At 38.2% G+C, this 20,119-nt stretch overlaps 1 protein-coding gene across 1 annotated transcript in view; it reads left to right on the top strand.

Annotated features, from left to right (window-relative positions):
- Window positions 1-20,119, top strand: part of MTTP (microsomal triglyceride transfer protein) — a 45,837-nt gene that overhangs the window by 12,164 nt on the left and 13,554 nt on the right. The window contains exons 4-12 of the mRNA XM_001498490.5: window positions 883-990; window positions 2,189-2,305; window positions 2,605-2,744; window positions 4,496-4,646; window positions 6,771-6,928; window positions 9,837-10,005; window positions 11,073-11,180; window positions 16,337-16,549; window positions 18,052-18,263. Of these exons, the coding sequence (XP_001498540.1) occupies window positions 883-990; window positions 2,189-2,305; window positions 2,605-2,744; window positions 4,496-4,646; window positions 6,771-6,928; window positions 9,837-10,005; window positions 11,073-11,180; window positions 16,337-16,549; window positions 18,052-18,263 (1,376 nt within the window). The remainder of the gene's footprint in view (window positions 1-882; window positions 991-2,188; window positions 2,306-2,604; window positions 2,745-4,495; window positions 4,647-6,770; window positions 6,929-9,836; window positions 10,006-11,072; window positions 11,181-16,336; window positions 16,550-18,051; window positions 18,264-20,119) is intronic.

Here is a 20,119-nt window from a genome sequence, read left to right as displayed (position 1 = left end):
TTTCTGAATTGTGTGAAGTGTTTGGAGTTAATACAGGGTGAAAAATGACAGACTGCTTTCCAGAAAATTTTCTTTGTATTTTTGTCCTTGTTTCTTAAACATTATCAAAATTGTATGAGACATTGTTATCACCCTTGTGCCCATAAATATCAAGGACGAAGCAAAGCTAAGATAAGCCATTTATTATTGCAGCCAAATCACAGTCACTCTCCTCTTTTCAACTTCCTTTTCCTTCTTTCTTAAAGGGAACTCAAGCAGGCCAGACAGTAATAGCATTCTCAGCCTCAAATCTTCCAACTCTGAATCTCCTTATACCCAAGGCCAACACGAACGCTCTGGAGGGCCAAAGAAAGTCACCCCTGTGGAATTTTGTCCATGGACTTTATGGCCACATCTGGCCCTTATCACATAGAGGCTGTGCCATCTCAGGAGTCTCAAGAGTGGTGATAGCTGTTCTCTTCCAAGAACCTCTGTCTCTGCTGTTGTTGTAAACCTTGGGGTTTTTTTGTTTCAAGCAGGGTTACAGGTAGAGAACATGTCGACATGTTCAAGGAGAATGCTCTTGATTTCTCTTCCTTGAGCAATCTTGTTTTCACAGAAATCCCAGCCTACATCAATGTTCTCTTCTCTTCCCTGTGCTGTGTCCATCACGTTAAGAGCCTTCCTTATCAGTCTCCTGAAATTCCATATTCTGATGGTCTAGCTTCTTAGAATGTAAATAGCTTCTTTTCACAGAAAAAGAAACCCCGGCTTTGGAGTAACAAACTTCTTTCTCCCAGAATTGATAGGAGTGAGAATCTGACCCTTCCTGCCACTTATTTAACCAAATCTTATAAATGATGCATTTTTGCCTCATTTGTGCTTGTCCTTTTTCTCCCTTAGGTCAAAGAGTTCTACTCATATCAAAATGAGCCAGTGGCCATAGAAAATCTCAAGAGAGGCCTGGCTAGCCTATTTCAGATGCAGTTAAGCTCTGGAACCACCAATGAGGTACTTACTAGTATTGAGGATCCAGAATCTTATTTGTCAATGGAGTTGCCAAAATTGTTTATATGGATTTTTCTTTGTAAAAATTCAGTAAAAAAGTTACTACTGTGGTAATGCTCAGAAAAGTTGAGTTAGGTAGTCATCTCATTTACGTATGAAACAAATTGCCATTTACCCCAACATTTTATTACTCAAATATAGGGTAAAGGAAAATAGAATTGGTTATACTAAGGAGGCCTATCGAATGACTAAATGTTAGAGATGCAGAAAACTTTGGGGAGCATTTCAGTGACGTGACTGTGCATGTCTGTCCTACAGGCAGCTTCATAAAAATGTAGATTCTCTGGATGCCCTGCACAGATTCTGATTCAACAGATGACGGAGGACCTGAGCATCTGTATCTTAACAGTTTTCTCACACAGTTTGTATGTGTTGTCAGTTTGGGGAACCACTGGTCTAAACCAACCCCTTTCATTTTACAGACAAAGAAATTAAGGTTAAACTAGGGAAGTTGAGTGGCTCTCCCGGCATCACACCTGGAGTCAAAGGTAGAGCTGAGTCCAAGTTTCCTAGTCTGAATTCAGCCACCCATGAGTGGGTGAGAAAATCTGATGGTAGGGCTAGGCCAAGGAAATTGTTGGTTAGTTTGCTAGAACAGAGGCTGAAGTGGTGCTGGCAGATGCCCAAAGGGGAGGCTCAGAGAAGCTAAGCAGAGTCTGTATTGGGATAGATTTGCCTGCACTCAAGTTGTTGATGTCATTTATAATGAGTTGAATTAATCCCACAGGATTTTAAGAATTTCTCATTATATTCAGCTGGTCAAAATATGTGCGCACACACACACACACACACACATTCACACACATAGCCTAGAAGCAGCATTAAAAGTCAACTCCCAGAGGTTTTGGTTATGACCAAGCCGTTTGTCCAGTTCTTATTAGATATTAAAGAGAAGTAGGAAATCCTTTATTATTATTCTTGGGGCAATTAGAAGGCACCAGAAAGACTCAACCAAAGAGAATAGAAAAGAGTCTATAGGCTGCAGGAAACACTGAGTTCTCCTGTCTTCCTATCTTGTCAGCCTGGACAAAAGGGAGTTCCCAACAGTGTATTAGGGACCCCAATTTCCAGGCCACTTCCCACTAAGATTCAAATGGTCTATGCGAGAATCCCAACATTGTATTTTTACTTTTCTTCTTAGGTAGATATCTCTGGGGATTGTAAAGTGACTTACCAGGCTCATCAAGACAAAGTGACAAAAATTAAGGCCTTGGATTCGTGCAAAATAGAGAGGTCTGGATTTACAACCCCAAATCAGGTATGATAGATATCACTTTCTTTGAGGGATTCAAATAACCACATTTTGTAGAGATTAAATTTAAAATAATAGAAAAATAAGGTAAGGGTATAGTTTTGGAATATTTAAAATGTTTAGTTTGGGGTGTAGTTTCATACATATCAAATGAATAGATTTGATATAATATGAGTTTGGGTATGGGGGGAGGGTGTGAAGGGGCAGCTCTTTTGAAGATTAAAAGAGAGTTTGTTATTTGACTTGATTCAAAGATAAAAAGCAGATTACTTGTGACTTCTATAAATATTTATTTATTTATTTAGGTCTTGGGTGTCACTTCAAAAGCTACGTCTGTCACTACCTATAAGATAGAAGACAGCTTTGTTGTAGCTATGCTTGCAGAAGAGACACATGCTTTTGGGCTGAACAGTCTACAAACCATTGCAGGGAAAATAGTATCAAAGTGAGAGAATTTTTATTTTCTTTTCTATTATTTAATATACCATTGTACTTGGCTTTTAAACAAGTGTATATATACATATTTGTGTGTGTGTATGTGTCTGTGTATTGTGCTCCCTCGTTTTGACTATGAGCTCCTTGAAAACAGTGATTTCATCTTGCTCATCTTTATTTTTCACATCATCTACAATAATATGGCATGTGATAAAACTTCTATTTTTCAATAGAATTTCATTAAAAATCAGTTGTTTATTGAATAGAATTTAAATTTTAAAAAGACAAACTATTTGATTCATTGTCGTTCATTTTCTAATTTCTCTGTCAAATGATCTTCATGTTCAGGTTAAAAAGTAGTGGCATTCGCACGTTTTCCCCTCAAGAGTTTTTTTGTTATTGTTGTTAAGCAACACGTAAAACTTCCATAGTAAAGCAATGTGACAGAATTTTTGGTGGGATTTATAACACAAATATTCAAGCCTGTTTCTTCAATTGGAGGAAATTTCTCTGGTCAGAATAAATCTCACAGGATTAAGAACTGGAATTTTAAATCTAAGAGTAGGTGATATTTTTAGATTTTAATTCAGAAACGAATATTTTCTAGCATTAAATGTAATAGGCCTTATGCCACTGCTTCGCACATGTTTCTTCCGAAGCAGCCCTAACGTCAGAGGTGAATGGATGCAAAATCTTTGGAAAAGTGCCTCAAACTATAAATGCTTTGAAATTTTATTGAAGCCTCATCTGGAGTAGAATTTTGCATTTTATTTTGTACTATATATATATACTGTTTTCATACAAACTAAATATTTTTAATTGCTTATCGGGTCCATCAGATTTCTGTTGGTGTATAACAAACCACCCCAGATTTAGCGGTATAAAAAGGAACAATCATTTTCTTTTTCTCTCTCATAATTCTGGGGCCTGCCTTGGCCCAGCTGGGCGTGACCTGCTTGGCATCTGTTATGCAGTAGCAAACGGTCACTGCCTAGAGCTGCACTCGTTCAAAGGTTGCTGCCTCACCTATCTGGTGCCTGGGCTGGGAAGACTCAGCTACTGCGGGTCCTCATGCGTCTCTTTATCTCCACATGCCTCTCAACACGGCAGCTTCAGGTAGCCAGACCTCTTACATGGCAGCTCAAGTCTCCACAGGTACTTGTGCTACTAGCACGCCATCTGAGAGCTGAGTTCCTATGTATGACTTAGCCTTAGAGGTCACATAGTGTCACTTCCACCGTCCTCTATTAGTCGGGGCAGTCACAGAGTTCTGCCCAGTTTCAAGAAAAGGGATGCACACTCTACCTCCTGATGAGAGACAGGCAAAGTTCTAAAAGAGCATATCAGAGAAAAATATTATTGAGGCTATTTTTGGAAAATAAGATTTCCTAGTTGTCTTAGTTAATAAGTGACACATGGTCGTATTGAAGATATCATTTTCAGAAAGCCGGGCTAAATTTGAAAGAGGTGACATCGCATATCTTGTTCAGCATCCAGGCAAATTTTTTCCCCTGTATTACCTTGTCATAATATTTTGAAAATTCAGACTTACATTTTCAAATTTTTGAATAAAATTATTGCTCTAGAAAGATTTCATAATTATCTTGAGGTTTGTTACCACTGGAGATACCGCAGTTTGAAAGACATGGACTTACACAATTTGAATATATTAGTATCCTATTTGCCAAAAGAATGGCAATCTGTAGCTTGTTCACTTAAAAGAAGGCTGCTAATGTGATATTTCTCTTCCTCTATATGCAGGCAGAAATTAGAGCTAAGGACAACTGAAGAAGGCCCAAGACTGATGCCTGGAAAGCAGGTTGCAGCCATAATTAAAGCAGTTGATTCCAAGTATGTGGCCCTTCCCATTGTGGGACAGGTCTTCCAGAGTAAATGCAAAGGATGCCTTTCTGTAAGTGTGAAGAACTGCATTGTGTGGCCAAATATGGGAATAATCATGCCTTAAAATTTTATTTTCCTGTTGTCTCCACTGGAAGCTTCAGTTAATTCTATGAAGAAAATTGATAAAGAACCACCAGCCGTTACTGAGTTAGAATGGCAGTAGCTTAACAATATGCGCCTGCAATGATGAATAATAATATAACAATAACTAAAAATAACTACCATCCACTCATCTCGAATCAAGAATGTTATGATGTAAGGGCAGCTTTTTAAAAGTGGCACCTAGAATGCAGGAGGAATAAGGGCCCAATGAAGTCAGGGGGAAGCGTATGGTGTCAAGAGCGCGCACAGGGATCCGAATCCAGAAAGTTCTACCACTTAGTAGTGATGTGTCCACAGGTGAAATGTTTTACTGAGCTCAGTGTTCTGAGTATTGCTGTGAGGACTAAAAAAGGATACAAGCTCTCTGCCTAAGTTAGGGAAGACTTCTCTACCATACCCCAAACTGCCCTACAGTTACAGCCAGAAATGAGATAGCATGTCCCCAAGTCAAAGTACAAATTGTCTTACAACACTTTTAATACAACAAAGAGAAATTTCATTTATTGCATGAGTCAGTTGTGATGTATGGCCACAGAAATGACTTTCGGGTCCATTATTTCATAATACTTAACCTCTTGTCAAGAGAGCAAACACTTGGCTTCGTGCTCTGTTCTTAGCTACGAGAAGATGTTCTTCCCGTGGGTCTTATTGGTGTTCAGGGAAGTAGAATGATCAAGAACTAATACCATAATTTGCTTAAAGTACAAGGCACTAATTCCTTACTAGTTTCTCAAATTTATCAAAATTGAATTAAGGGAAAACCAAAATGAAACAGAAAATCATCATTCTCAAACTTCATTTTATTTTTTACCTGTTTTTTTCTTCCATATATCATTTAATGTTCCAGTGTAATTTTCTAATGTCATGTGAGATGGAAATTGTTTAGGAAGGTGACTAATAAAACCAATGATCTTTTTCATTCTGTGAACTATTACTTTCTCCCCCCATAGTTATTAAGCATCATGAGCCATCCAAGATTTTTGATAATTATTTCATCATTATTGTAGGAAAGGTTTATGTCTCTGAGAAATTTGCTTTTCCAACTTCAGTATAATGTCACAATTGCAATGCTTTAGAGAAAAAAAATCTAAATTCACACTGATATGCTCTCTGCCCTTAGAAATGACTCAGGAAATCTTTAGCTAAGTACATCTGGAATTTTGCTTTGGAATATCCTCCTAAGATTAGATAACCAAAAGGATGTGAAAAAGAGCAAAATATGTGTATATCGCTTATTAGAAGGAGTTAATAAATTAAAAACTGGTATCATGCTGATTACCACAGAGTTGGAGAGTTGGAGGTCACTAATGGGATTTATTGCATTCTTTACAACTAGGGGAAATGTGGTCAACTACAAAAAATAGGTTCTTTAGCTTATTTCAAAGCCAAAAGATGTCATTATTTAGAACTATTTACTATTCTTAAAACCACAGTAGAATAGCAATAGAGTGTATGAGAATTACCTTTATCTAAATACTACTCTGACATATGAGTAACGAACAGTTCAGACCTCAGTAATAGTTAAACATTGCTTTCATACAAACAATAAAGTGAAGAGATAGAATAGGGAGCTCAAATTAATACAAAGATGGATTTTCAGTGAGACCCCAGTAAACAAGAAACCTGACACCTTTCTTCAGCAATTCTGATTCTTTCCCCCTCCAATATCATTGTTCTCCTCCAATACCATTAATTAATATTCTGTGCAATTTCACTATGGTAGTCAAAGCCTGGCCTCCGATATAATTCCCTTGGTGTAACCATGGAATGACGTATATGCCCGAAGCCCAAGGTCCTTTGAGCTAAATACTAATAGACAAAAACGATCCTTCTACAGAGGAACCGTCCCCAGGGTGGGTAGGCCTCTATATGTGCCTCTGAGCAGGGCAATCAGGTATAATGAGGTAAGATGTAAAAAGCTTCTTTTGCTTGTCAGATCTGAGGAAAAATTTTTTTCTGGGGAGAACATCCCTTGTAAATGTGGATGTTCAGAATTCTGAATGGGGTATGAGCCTGCCGCCATGTTTTGCAGCTCTCAGAGCATTGGCATTTCACCAGAAAACACCTGCAGCCTGACAACCTCTCCAAAGCTGAGGCTGTCAGAAGCTTCCTGGCCTTCATTCAGCGCCTCAGGACTGCGAAGAAAGAAGAGATCCTACAAATCCTAAAGGCTGAAAACAAGGAAGTACTGTAAGTTCACTGAACATCGTGTGGGGTCATCTGTTGGGAAGCATTTCTGGGTTATTGGTTTTTTGTTAAGCAAGAAAGACCCCTTTTTAACCAACTGCCTGCCCCACCTCCAAATCAATTATTTCATTGTTTTGCATTTTCATCCAACAGTTATGCCACAATGCTGTAATTTAACAGTTACTTGGCCAGAAATGCAGTAACAAGTTTTTAGCAGTGACTCAGGATGAACATTTTTTGAGTATTTATGAGTTTAAATCAGGTCTAGCTTGGTACATAGATAGAGGAGGGCAGGCTCCATCTTGACACCATGGTGCATGTGCGGTCTCATGGTTTTTGAAATTGTGTTCCCAGAACTATTAATTTACACTTGAAAAGATTTCAGAGTTGATTATAAGAACAAAAAAAGAGTATGACTTTTTCAATTGAAAAATATGATTTCATTAAAGATTCAATGATCATCCCATTGAGGCAATGTTTTATGTAGAAAATTGAGAACTGAGGTAAATAGCCAAAAGAATCTAGAAAAAGAAATCTGTGCATTATTTGAATATTTGGTGAAAGTGTGATTCATTGTACATGCACAGTAAAGACAGTTGACTTAATTCTCAAATTTACTTTGCAAGAGTTTTTTGTCTGTAATGTAGAATTTCTAAGTGCAAATTCAGCTGTGTGCTACCTGTTATCCTCGTGATATAGAATATGGCTCCGATTCATTTGACAAACACTCGAAACGGGCCATTAACGTGATCAAAAGTGGTAATTGGCCAAGTTGCACGGACACATGGCAGCAGTAGTCACTGAGTTCAAAGGACTCAGATTTTCAAGAAAAGAATTTAGGTTTTTTTCTGAGAAGTCTATTTATTCTTGATTGTATTTGTCATTTACTTGCCTTGAGGATATTAAAAAAAATTGATAGGAATTCCATATGACTAACTATACTTGGTTGCTTTCTCACAAACTCATAAATTCTCAGACCCTGTTTTAATCCTAGAACTTTAAGATGTGTTCGTAGGGTGATTTGTCTTTATATCAAACACAAAAATACTGACAAGAAAGAGCAAAAATTAGCTATTGATTTAGAATAGATATAAAACTAGACCTTAACCTTATTTGTATCCTAAAAATCTTAAGGTGGCAATGATCTGGATGACTTCATGTATTTGATGTATTTTCTAAATCAGATTATTTTGAAAATATTGTATCATATTTGACACACGTAGCATAGTGTAGTAGAAAGGATACTAGGATGAACTAAAATCAGAAGACGTAGTTTTAAATTCTTACTTCCAATGGCGTATAACCTTTAATCAAGTCATTTACATTAAGCCTCTCTGAGCCTCACTTGCAACATCTGTAAAGTTCAGAGAATAATTTGCTCTATTTACTGTAGGATGGTGAAAGGCAGGGTGGTGGAATGTAACCTTTCCCAAAGTGTCTATTGTGTGTATCCTGTAATTCGCAGAATATTAACAAGTATGCCAAAACAAAAGGATTCTGTAGGCCACTGAGTTTGAAAAACACTGCATAAAACTAAGTCAAATAGTTCTCTTTGCTGCAGAAATTTTCAGCATCTTTAATCAGATAATATTATAGATGTTTTCATAAACATTTTCTAAACTTACATGACCTTGAGAATCCCTTTTCTTAAAGCATTTTGTAGTACTAGAGTTGCATGGAAAACACTTTGGGAAACACTGATGTGATTAAAAGATCACGGAGTCCTGAGTTAGAAAAACCTGAGTTCAAATCCCAGCTGTACACTTACCAGTTACAGGATGCAAACAAATGACTCAATCTCCCTGAGTCTGTTTCCTCATATGTAAGGGGGAAAATTAGTATTAAACTGGCAGAGGTGTTCAGTGGATTAAATGAGGTGATTGTGTTAATAATAGCACATATTTATTGACCGCTTAACATGTGCCAAGAACTATTCTAAGTGTTTTACAAAGATTACGTAGTTTAATCCTTCCAACAATCATAAGGTAACTGCTATTTTTAGCCCCATTTTATAAATGAAGAAATTAAAGCAAAAGAGACGTTGTCCACCTAAACTGTCGAATGCAGTGCTTACATAATAGGCACTTAATAAGTATTATCTCTCAGTTTTTGCTTTATTCCCTAGATTTTTGTTAGGATCAAAATGATATCATGCAAGTCTATCATTTTTGTAAAGTGTAAAGGACTAACCACATATATGGTGTGCTTATATGGATATAGAATATAATATTTGCATACATAATGTGTTTATTAGTATGACAACTAGTTTCAGAAATTTTACCATCCCAGACTCAACCAACCAAAGATTCCATTAGACTAGAATATGCAATTAGAACTTTCCTATGGGATTTCCTGTCTGCCCATGCATAATTATTGTAGTTGAACTATACCATGGTCCTTTTTTAAAAAAAAAATGGCGAAACTTCTCCGTTGGGTACAAATTAAACTTAAAAGAATTTTCTATCTTTCTATTAAATAATCCTACCTGAGTTAAATTAGGCATTTGGGAAGTGTGTATATTTGCAAAACTGATTAGAGAAAGAGAACCAATTTTGGGGACTATGGCTTTTATGTATTACCCATGTAGAAAAGAATTTGAGCCTAATTTATAATTTGTTTATATAAGTTTTGTTTACAGTTCTCCAAATTACATTTGGCTTAGGCTAATATAGTAAAATTAGTTTGTGTACTCTGAGTATACACTGAATTAGGGAGAGAGGAGGTAAGGGAGAGGATTAAAATAAAATGTAGAGGTATTTTTAAGAAAGTCATTCATTTTTCTTTTGTTCAAGTAAAAAAATTTCACTTCCTTAGGAAACTCAAATCAATGGAAAGTCTGTGAATGGTAGAGATTTTAAGTAATTTCTTAAGCACCCTAAACATTGATATCCATCACTGTGCCTTTTTGTAGACCTCAGCTGGTGGATGCCGTCACCTCTGCTCAGACTCCAGACTCATTAGATGCCATTTTGGACTTTTTGGATTTCAAAAGTGACAGTAGCATTATCCTCCAGGAGAGATTTCTCTATGCCTGTGGATTTGCCTCCCATCCCAGTGAAGAACTCCTGAGAACCCTCATTGTGAGTCAGTGAACACTGGGAAAATAAACGCTCTCAGCAGCTGAAAACCTCCTAAGAATCTAAGCAGTAAAGGGAAGTTGCTAGATCAGAGTGAGGGCTGAAACTAGAGCCTTCCGTTTATTTATATTCAAATTCTATTGGACTCTCTTTTCATCCATTAATCGTTAACTGTATAGTAAATTATTTCACATAATGTCCTCTTCGCAATTCTTCTAAATAACATAAACTATATGGAAATTTAAAGATTGTGTTTACCTATTGTGTAATGTGACGGGACAAAATTTTGGATGGAAGTCTTGGTTATGCTTCAAAAGTTGATTTTAAAAGATTTATTTTGATTTCAAAAATCTTCATTGTATTTAATACACAGTACACTGAACAGATACAATTCTTCTGATATTTAAAAATTTGGGGGCTAGCTCTGGTGGCCTAGTGGAGTTCGGTGTGCTCGGCTTCGGTGGCCCGGGTTTGGTTCCTGGGTGTGGACCTATGCCACTCGTCTCTCAGTGGCCATGCTGTAGCAGTGGCTCACATACAGAAAGAGGAAGATTGGCAGTAGGTGTTAGATGAGGGCAAATCTTCCTGAGCAAAAAAAAAAAAAAAAAAAAAAAATTATTTGAAACAAAAGCTAGACTTCTTTTGGGTCCAAAATTTAAAAATAAAAAGTGCACTTATCCCCTTATGATCTAGTGGAATAGTTTATCATCTTTTTGGAAAATGGGCTCATTTGAGAATCTGATAAAAGCAATGAAACCCCTTTTCACCCATACATAAAATTTTACATACCGTTTTCTTGGTTCGCTGATCCAGTGAACTCAATCCATAAACCTCTAGGGAGTTCACAGACCGATGTTAAGAATGTCTGGACAGGGGATATTCTATTCACTCTTCAATTCAAAGCGAGACAATGAATGTCTAAGTGTCCTCAAAGCAAAATTCTGAGTTTGCAATCTAGGAACATAAAAACATTTTCTTCAGGCATTGGTTACTTTGTCTCTTAACTAAAAGTGTCCCATGGAAATGTTTAAATGTTTTGGTAAGTCATTTTATCCCTGTTTGGCTAACAGAGTAAGTTCAAAGGTTCCTTTGGGAGCAATGACATCAGAGAAACTGTCATGATCGTCATTGGGGCCCTCGTCAGGAAGCTGTGTCAGAATGAAGACTGCAAACTCAAAGTAAGTGTGAATCCAATCTCAGGTGTTATATGCACAGTCACAGACCATTCTACGTCCTACTCACCGTGCTGCCCACCACTGGTGCCCCTAATCCCCTTACGGTTCTTTATTTTCCCTGTTTACATAGCAATTATCGCCATGTAACATACTTTATAATTCAGTTATTATGTTTATTATTTCTGTCTTTCACTGAAATGTAAGCTCCTTGAAGAAATGGATCTTTGTTCAACACCAATTGCTTAAAATGGTGCCTGGTACATGGAAAATGTTCAATAAGTACTTGCTAAAAAGCACATAGTCCGTTAACCCCCATCAATATCTATTGCCTGCCCACTATGTATCAGCTTTGAATGGTGTGTATGGTATAGTTCTTGTTTTTAGAAAAATAGCAGCCTCTAGGGCTACCTCCTAGAACAGGACTTTATCTATCATAAGTGTGGTTCGCAGCTTTGAGTTTTAATGGTGGGAATTTACTTACTTCTAATTACTTAGAACTTTATATTTTATTTCATTTGCTCAAAACTTCCCCACTTGCCTGAATGGACTATCAGTTTTAACATCTTTCTCACTAAAATAAAACAAAGCCCTCCATAAGCATAACTAAATGTGGAAAATCCAGATGGATTAATATCCAACACAGTCCATCTTTCTATAATGAAAATAGATTAAAGATGGTGAATATGTAAAAACATAGTCTTTTTTCTGTCCACATTTATTATACAACCAGCTTCCTGTCAGTATTTTTCTTCTATTTCCAAAAGACATCACTATATTATTTTGCTGAGTGCTTGCTATTAAAAACAAGAGAGAGAACATTCTTGAAACCAAATAATTCCCAAAGAGGGAACTCATAACTAGAACATAAACTATGAAAAAGATCACTAAGAATAATGGCATTGAAAATGCTTGAGTATCAGCTTATTAAGTTCTGGCAGAAATCAAATTTGCATAATTTTTATGACATCAAAGAGTTATGACTTCTTATGTTTTTCAATTTCCACAATTGTTGAGTAGCTGGTTTACTTCAGCAATCAGATATCAAACCTCTTGGCTAAAGAGAAAACTCACATATAGAAACATCCATCCAGCAGTATTTAATGAACGTTTAGACTGTCCTAGGCGTGATGCTAATCCCGTAATGAAAAGATGCACAAAATATTCTGCCATCCTCAGAGAACTCCTAGTTTATCAACTGCAAACAGATAAATAATAATATTGAAATATAAACAGAATGCTCTGAGAATGCAGAGATGTAGCAAACTATTCTGTTTGGGGGGAAGTTTTCGCGAACGCAGTAATATTTGAGTTTAGTCTAGAAGAGCTTCTTAGGTGAAGAGATAGAAGTATGGAATGGAGGACATTCTAGGAGAAATACAACAATGTGCGAAAAAGCCCAAAGTCAAAATGGGCCTAGTATGCTTGGGAACAGTAAGAAATTCTGTGGGGCTGGAGCACAAAATACGTATGTTTGTAAGGCGGATAAGTGAGAGGGGCGATGCAGAAAAGGGGAAGAGAGAAGAAAGTAGGCTGAATCTTTATTAGTAAAAAGCTAAGGAGTCTGGCCTTCAGTACACAGAGAGAAGGGAGAACAATGTGGTTTTTAGGCAGGTGGATGACGCGCTCAGATTTTCTATTTAGAAAGAAGCAAAATGGTATATGGCCTGGGTGTTGGCTGGGTTACAGCCAGTGAGGTCTGATTGGAAACGTTAGCAACAACCTGGGCACGAATTATTAAAGCTCTGGATTAATGTAGGGTCAGTAGGGTGAAGGAGGAGACTGATTTAAGAGCCATTTAAGAAATAGAGTTAATAGTATTTAGTCAGTGAAAGGATGTGGGGAATGAGAAAGAAGTAAGAGTCTAGCTGACTTGAAGCTTCCAGGTTAGGATACTAGATGTATGGTGATGTCAACCGCTTAAGCAAAGTTCATAGAACCTGGTTTGGGGGTGGGAAGAGGGTAGAATTGTTAATTTATTTTGGCCGTGTTAAGTTTGAAATCCTTTGGGCCACCAAGTTGAGTTGTCCAATAGGCAGATGGCCACACCTATCTGCAGCCCAGAATCGGAGTCAGGGTCAGAAATAGAGAGTGGATGGAGCCTTGGGAGAGAAAAGAACGTGCATGAGAAGGAAACTTAAAGTTCTACTGATAATGGAACAACCTAGTTCTCATCACATCTTTAAAGTTACCTTGTAGGTAGCTGTAAACTATCCATTATCACCGTCATTCAATTTTGTTAATGTGTTTGAGCAACTTTTAAAAGATGCATCTTTGAAGATAATTAGACTTGGCCACTAGATGGATTGTAGTAAATGCACATTTTCTTTTCAACTTTCTGCTATATATTCTATCTTTTGCCCAAATCAAAGACATATGAATAGAAAGAAAAAGATGTAGGGGCTGGCCCAGTAACATAGTGGTTAAGTTCACACACTCCACTTCAGTGGCCTGGGGTTCACGGATTTAGATCTGGGGTGCAGACTTACGGCTCATCAAGCCATGCTATGGCAGCATCCCACATACAAAGTGGAGAATGATTGGCACAGATGTTAGCTCAGGGACAATCTTCCTCAAGCAAAAAGAGGAAGATTGGCACAGATGTTAGGTCAAGGCCAATCTGCCTCACCAAAAAAAAAAAGAAAGATAGAAAGAAAAAGATGTATTCTAAGTACAAATTTAAGTTGTCTATTGGGACAATACTTATACTACCCCAAAGGTACCTGCCATCCTATTGAGTGCTATAGCTTTTCAGCAATTACTAGCATGAAAGCTACTGCCCTGTGACAGTCTGAATGGCAACTAGACAAGTTCACAGAGTGCTAAGCCCCTACTTCTTTTTTCTATTTGTTTTCTACTTAAATTTTGTCCTCCCTGCATCCTAATTTCTTTTTTCCTCAAATTCATATTTGAAAAAATTCAAACCTACAGAAAAGTTGTAAGAATAGTACAATTCCATGAACATTTGTATACCCTTCATCTATATTTGCCAATTGTTTACATGTTGCCATATTTCCATGAACTAATTCTGTTTTCTTTCATTTTATTTTATTTTGGTTGAGCCACTTGACAGTGAGTTGCAGACATCTGACATCCAATGTTTTACTTGTAAATGCTTTTACTTCTCATTACTTGAGTGCCGTTGCATCTAGGCTCTAACCATGGACAAACGCATATTTTTGTATTTATTATATGATGAGTTCATAGTGCTGCCTTTACTTCCAATCCGATATGACAAGGTTCTTCCTCTCCTTTCCCCACTCCATAGTTACATCTTCCTTCTCCCACAGAGAAAACACTGGTTTTCAAGAACATCAATATATTGATTCATTTGCTCAGTCCTAGAACACACACAACATAGTTTTGGAATTGGTACACCAACATCACTTCAAAAGATAAACTGACTAAATAAAGGTCAAGACTTCGTCACAGTTCCTTTTTTCCTTAGAATATATCTCAGGAAATGTGTGCGGAGTTCTATGTTCGAAAGTCTCTTGGATTCTTTTTCTTTTCTGTTTAGTTATGTTATCAGTTTGATATATGCTTAAGTTCATTCATTTCTGTTTGAATTCAATTTTAGCAATCTTCCATCCTTGATTTTAATTTTATTTCTTGAATATATGAACTATTAACATGGTTCAAAAGTCAAAATGTCATTCTGAGAACATTCTCGAAGAGGTCTCCTTCCCTTCCCGGCCCCTTCCACCCATTCGCACCTACCTCCTCTCTGGAAGCAGTGTCGTTGGTGTTTGATTTCTCTGTTCTGTGTTTCTTTTTGCACAGTGAGCAGATGTACACACATATTCTTACTTCTTTTTTCTTGCACAAGCCATAACATTCTATATAGACTCTCTTGTATCTTATTTTTTCCACTTAACACTATGCCCTGGAAATCCCCCCATCCTGGTTCACAGAGATCTTCCTCATTCCTTCTCACAACTGCCTAGGCTCCATCTGTCTGTGTACCACAATTCATTCACATCTCCTCTGTATGATCATAAGGTGGTGTCCACTATTTTGCTATTACAAACAATGCTGAAATAAATAATCTTAGGTACATTTTTTCTTATGGTTGGAGATGTAACTTCAGAGCTAGGGTTGCTGGATCAAAATTCAGATTTTTTAGCTTTTGCCATATTATCTTCCACAGAAATTATACAGTTTTATGCTTCCACCAGCAACGGATGAGAACACCTATTTCCCACAGCCTCCATAACAAATCATGTTATCAAACTTTTGAATTTTTGTATCATTCTGATAGCTGAGAAATGGCATTTCTGTAATTACACATGAAGTTTAGCATCTTTCTGTCTGTTTTGGGGCCTTGTATATCTCCCCACATTCCTCAACTCTCTCTCTCTCCCCCACGTGTGTGTGTTTGTATGTGTGTGTATTTGCAGCCTAATTTCAGAGTTTGACAAATTCAGTAGATGAATTAGATCTTAGGAATCTTTATTTTAAAGATGAAACTGAAGCCCCTAAAACACATGTAGTGGCAAGGACCAGAACCCAGACACCCTATTTCTAATTTGCTTTTCCATTAAATTGTTAACTTGTACTCAATTCCATTTTTTCTAGGCCCGGAAAAAGGCCTTTTCTGATTAAAGAACATATTTGAAAAGTAGCTAGCAAAATACGCGCCACAGTCAAGAAATATTTTTTGAACCGTGTGGCAGCATTAAGCAAATTTGGAGTCAGATGGAAACAAGCGCTTTTTAAACATTTAGGATGAGGCCTTGTGGTGGATTTCTAAGCAGTTTCACCAAATTGTTACTTAAGAGAAAGCATGTGGCACCACGTAGGTGCCATCTAATTGTTGCTTTAGAAATTCAATGAATGGGCAGTTTCACGAACAATCAATTACAAGGGAATTTTAAAAGTGACTTTATACATTCAGAATGTCTTCAAAAGTAAATATGTCCATTATTAATTATACTCATCACTTCTTAAGACTATTTTAATGCATGTATTTTTTAAAAACACACCACACCCTTACCAAGCTTTACTTGTTCATTTTCATCGCGTGCCTCAGCCAGGCAAGCAATGCAAAGCTTTCTAAAGCTTGAGGTTGTTTTCTTGGACGCAGAAGTGAAGCCAGTCTTGCTCAAGCCTTGTGTAATGAACGGTTGGGCATATGTCTGAGGAAGTCTGTGATTTTTTAGGCTGTGGTAGAAGCCAAGAAGTTAATCCTGAGAGGACTTGAAAAAGCAGAGAAAAAAGAAGACACCATGATGTACCTGCTGGCGCTGAAGAACGCCCTGCTCCCAGAAGGCATCCCTCTCCTTCTGAAGTACGCCGAGGCGGGGGAAGGCCCTGTCAGCCACCTTGCTACCAGCACTCTCCAGAGATTCGATGTCCCTTTCATAACTGCTGAGGTAAACTCCCCGAGAATGTTCCCAACCTTCACAAAAGGAAGAAAATATGCCTAAACATGAGTCAAATGCTGTCAGCCTGTTTTTTCCAATACTAACAATCTCTTTCTTGTTTAAGAATAACTCTTAAATTGAGTTGAAGGCTATTCTGAAGTAGCCTCACATTTTGAATAGATGATGTTCTGTACCCTGAGGCATAAATATTGAGGCACGTTCTCTTATTGTAAGAAACAAATCTTGTCAGAAATATCTTTACTTCTGTAAGTTTTAAGATGCTGTGAAACTTTTCGACGTTGTGAAATATCTGGGGTTAAGTCTTACTGTGTTGGTTCCTACAGCTACATTTTCAGGAAGCTGGCTAAATTAACTTTTTGTTAGGGCAGAGAATGTTTGTAAACCTCAAGATCAACCGTCTGCTGAGAATGGTGTTTCCGGTTTGCAGCTAGGCGCTTTGTCACCAGTTTTGTGTCAAAGTTGGTAGGCTGCAGTGTGACGGGCTTTTGAGACAGACAGACCCCTGCATGAATTCTGGCTCTGTCCCTTCCTAGCTGTTTGTGCTCAGGAGAGTTGTTTAGCTCCCATAGACCTGAGAACAAGGCCAACATTTAGGGAGATAGCAAACGGCAGAGGGAAGGAGAAATGAAAGAAATATTTATAAGTGCTTGGTACAGAACCCCACACACCACATTATTGCTAAGCAATGCCAGTGACCAACAAAATTATTTGTCACCACAAAACGCAATTATTTTTGCAAATTTTCTTTGGTGTTACTGTTTTTTTAAAGAAAAAAAAAAGCCCCCTAATGTAACCTATGAACTTTGGGTGATAATGATGTGTCAATATAGGTTCATCAGATATAAGGAATGTAGCACTGTGGTGCCGGCTGTTGACAGAGGGGGAGTTGTGTGTGTGTGTTGGAGGAGGGGAGATGGGCACAGAGAGTACACAACAGCTCTCTATACTTTCAGCTCGATTTTTCTGTGAACTTAAAATAGCTCTAAAAAATGAAGTCTATTCATCAAAAAAGAAAAAAGAAGGGAAGATTCTGAGGTACTTCATTGTAAGGAAATGTCGGTTCGTATAGCTCTCTCTCCCCAGAGCCCCACTGCACGTAGCAGTAGTATCTTTAAAAATCTAAATTAGTTTGGTAACACCTAAAAATTTGCTACAATAGCAAATGTGCCTCCAAATCTCAGCTTATCAAAAGTTTATTTCTCATTTGTGCTCTACCTGCTGTAAGTAAGGGGAAATGTGGCCCTAAGTTCACCACAGGAGTAGAAGAGAGGGAGAAGGCACGCCAGCTCCCAACTGCCTCAGCCCAGAAGTTACCACAGCGATTCTGCTCACGGTCCATCAGCCAGAATTATGGCCCCGCCCTAACTGCAAAAAAACCTGAGAAATGTAGGGATGCATGTGCCTTTTTAAGAGCACTAACTATTCCTGCCACAGTATCAATTTTAAAAATCTAGATGTGCACCAGCTAAGCTTGAACATCTTCTGAACAGGTGAAGAAGGCTTTAAACAGGATATACCACCAGAATCGTAAAGTTCATGAGAAGACCGTGCGCACTGCGGCAGCTGCTGTCATTTTAAATAGCAATCCATCCTACATGGAAGTGAAAAACATCCTGCTGTCTATTGGGGAGCTTCCCAAAGAAATGAATAAATACATGCTCTCCATTGTTCAAGACATCCTACGTTTTGAAATGCCTGCAAGGTATGATACTGTGCCCCTGTCTCTGCTTATTCAAGCTTATTTGTATATTGGGGTGGTACATGTGTGGCTGTTAATAATGGTTGTGGTCATTATGCTGGACTATGTTGCATAAAACCAAAGAGTTTGCCGAATTTCCCACATGAGAACTATTCGGTGGGCCAGATAAAAGAACTTCGCTTTGGCACTATGATTTGGAACTCTGGGTGTGATTTTTACTCTAAGTCTCCCGTTCAGTCTCGTGAATATATATTGCCAAATGTTTGTAATGTTTTCAAATTCAACTACATTTTTAATAGGACTATTTTTACAAATAGCACAACAAAATGATGTAAGTTCTCACCAAACAGTCTTTGACCTTGACTTTCCAAATGTTAGGGATCTTTGATACCTCATTTATCACAGACCAAAATTAATTCACCGTTTAAGTTTAAAACCTTAGACATGGCCCATGTTTCAGGACTAGCAAGGTGTGAGGCGTGGGAGCAGCAGACTGCGTTGCGCGCTTACTGGATTCATCTTCCTTCCCGTTTCCACATCTCTTCTCCTGAATTCACGGACGCCTCTCTTCACAGCGGCCCCCCGAGCTCTCTACACCCCTCACTGAAATCAGAGAGCCATAGAGGGAATGTCTAGTTCCCCTGCTGAGTACGTGCGGAGCACCATCCCCAGGAAAGATCCAATTTGAGCATTCCCAGCTGAAAAGGAAAACAGACATTGGCGAGGGTGGAAAATAGATAAAGGACATTTTTTTAAAAATCAGTAAAATATTGAAGGAAAGAAAATAAGGAGTAAGAAGACTGAAGGAACAAGAAACAGGAGGGAGTGAGTGGAAGGGAAAGCAGGACAATAAGGAAGAAGGATGGAGCAGATGAGTGAGGGAGAAAGAAGCCAGGGACTCCTGGGGGACAGAGTGGACTTCTGCGTCTTGGTCTGCTTTTAAGGCACTCTGTGGAGGAGACCCTGGGTGTGTTTGGTGCCCTTGTCTGGTGAATTTAGTGATTTAGGGACAATGAAGGGGAGGCAGTGGGGTAGAGAGCAGCCTGGGAAAGGTGAGGAAGCATCGCAAACACTGCAGGTCAGATTCTTAGAACAAAGATGCTAGAGTTGGAGGGACGTGAAAGGCCAGCTTGCTTGGTGTGTCTCTCCAGTGTGCGGGTCTAGTCTCCTGGCAAGTGGAATCCAGACTCTGCTTGTACCTCTCCAGAGGCAGGAGGCTCACCTCCTCTGAGGAACTTGGGTCATTTTTCAGAAACTCGCACCGTTGCTTCTTTGTATAACTGAAATCTTCCCCTTGGCCCTGGTTTTATCCCTGGAGTAAAGCAGAGCAGGTCTAATCATTCATCCACATGCAGGCCCTTTGAATAGTTGAGGACAACTATCTTGACCTTTCTCATCTTTTCTTCTCCAGGCTAAAATCTTGTAAACTAGTAGTATTATGGGGAAAACCTGTAAGGTTACCATTCCCTCCTCTCAATCATTTTCTACCTCAGTTCTAGATCCAGATGTCTATAGCTGATTATTTTAATGCTTTTTGCTGTGTTGTCACAATTTTATTCTTACTGATATGATTAGTGTTAAGTAGTCTGGACTGGAAAGATCACAACACTATTTAGATAGATAGACAAGACAGAACATGGGGTAAGGCCTAAGGCTTCCTTTAGAGGAGACAGTGGTTACTGACATGTCTTTTTAATTGGAAACTACTGAAATAGAAGAAATTCTTGGAAACTTGACTGTTATATATCATTATACTATTGAACAGTAGAACCATGGTGATTCAAAGATCGTGCGTCGTCCACTCCTGAAGTACGTCCATCAGTCATTTTAAGCCATCTCATAGCCAGGCATCAACACCT

The sequence above is a fragment of the Equus caballus genome, chromosome 3, assembly GCF_041296265.1.
Source record: "Equus caballus isolate H_3958 breed thoroughbred chromosome 3, TB-T2T, whole genome shotgun sequence".
NCBI classification, from domain to species: Eukaryota; Metazoa; Chordata; class Mammalia; order Perissodactyla; family Equidae; genus Equus; species Equus caballus.
This window is presented reverse-complemented; position numbering and strand designations above follow the sequence as displayed.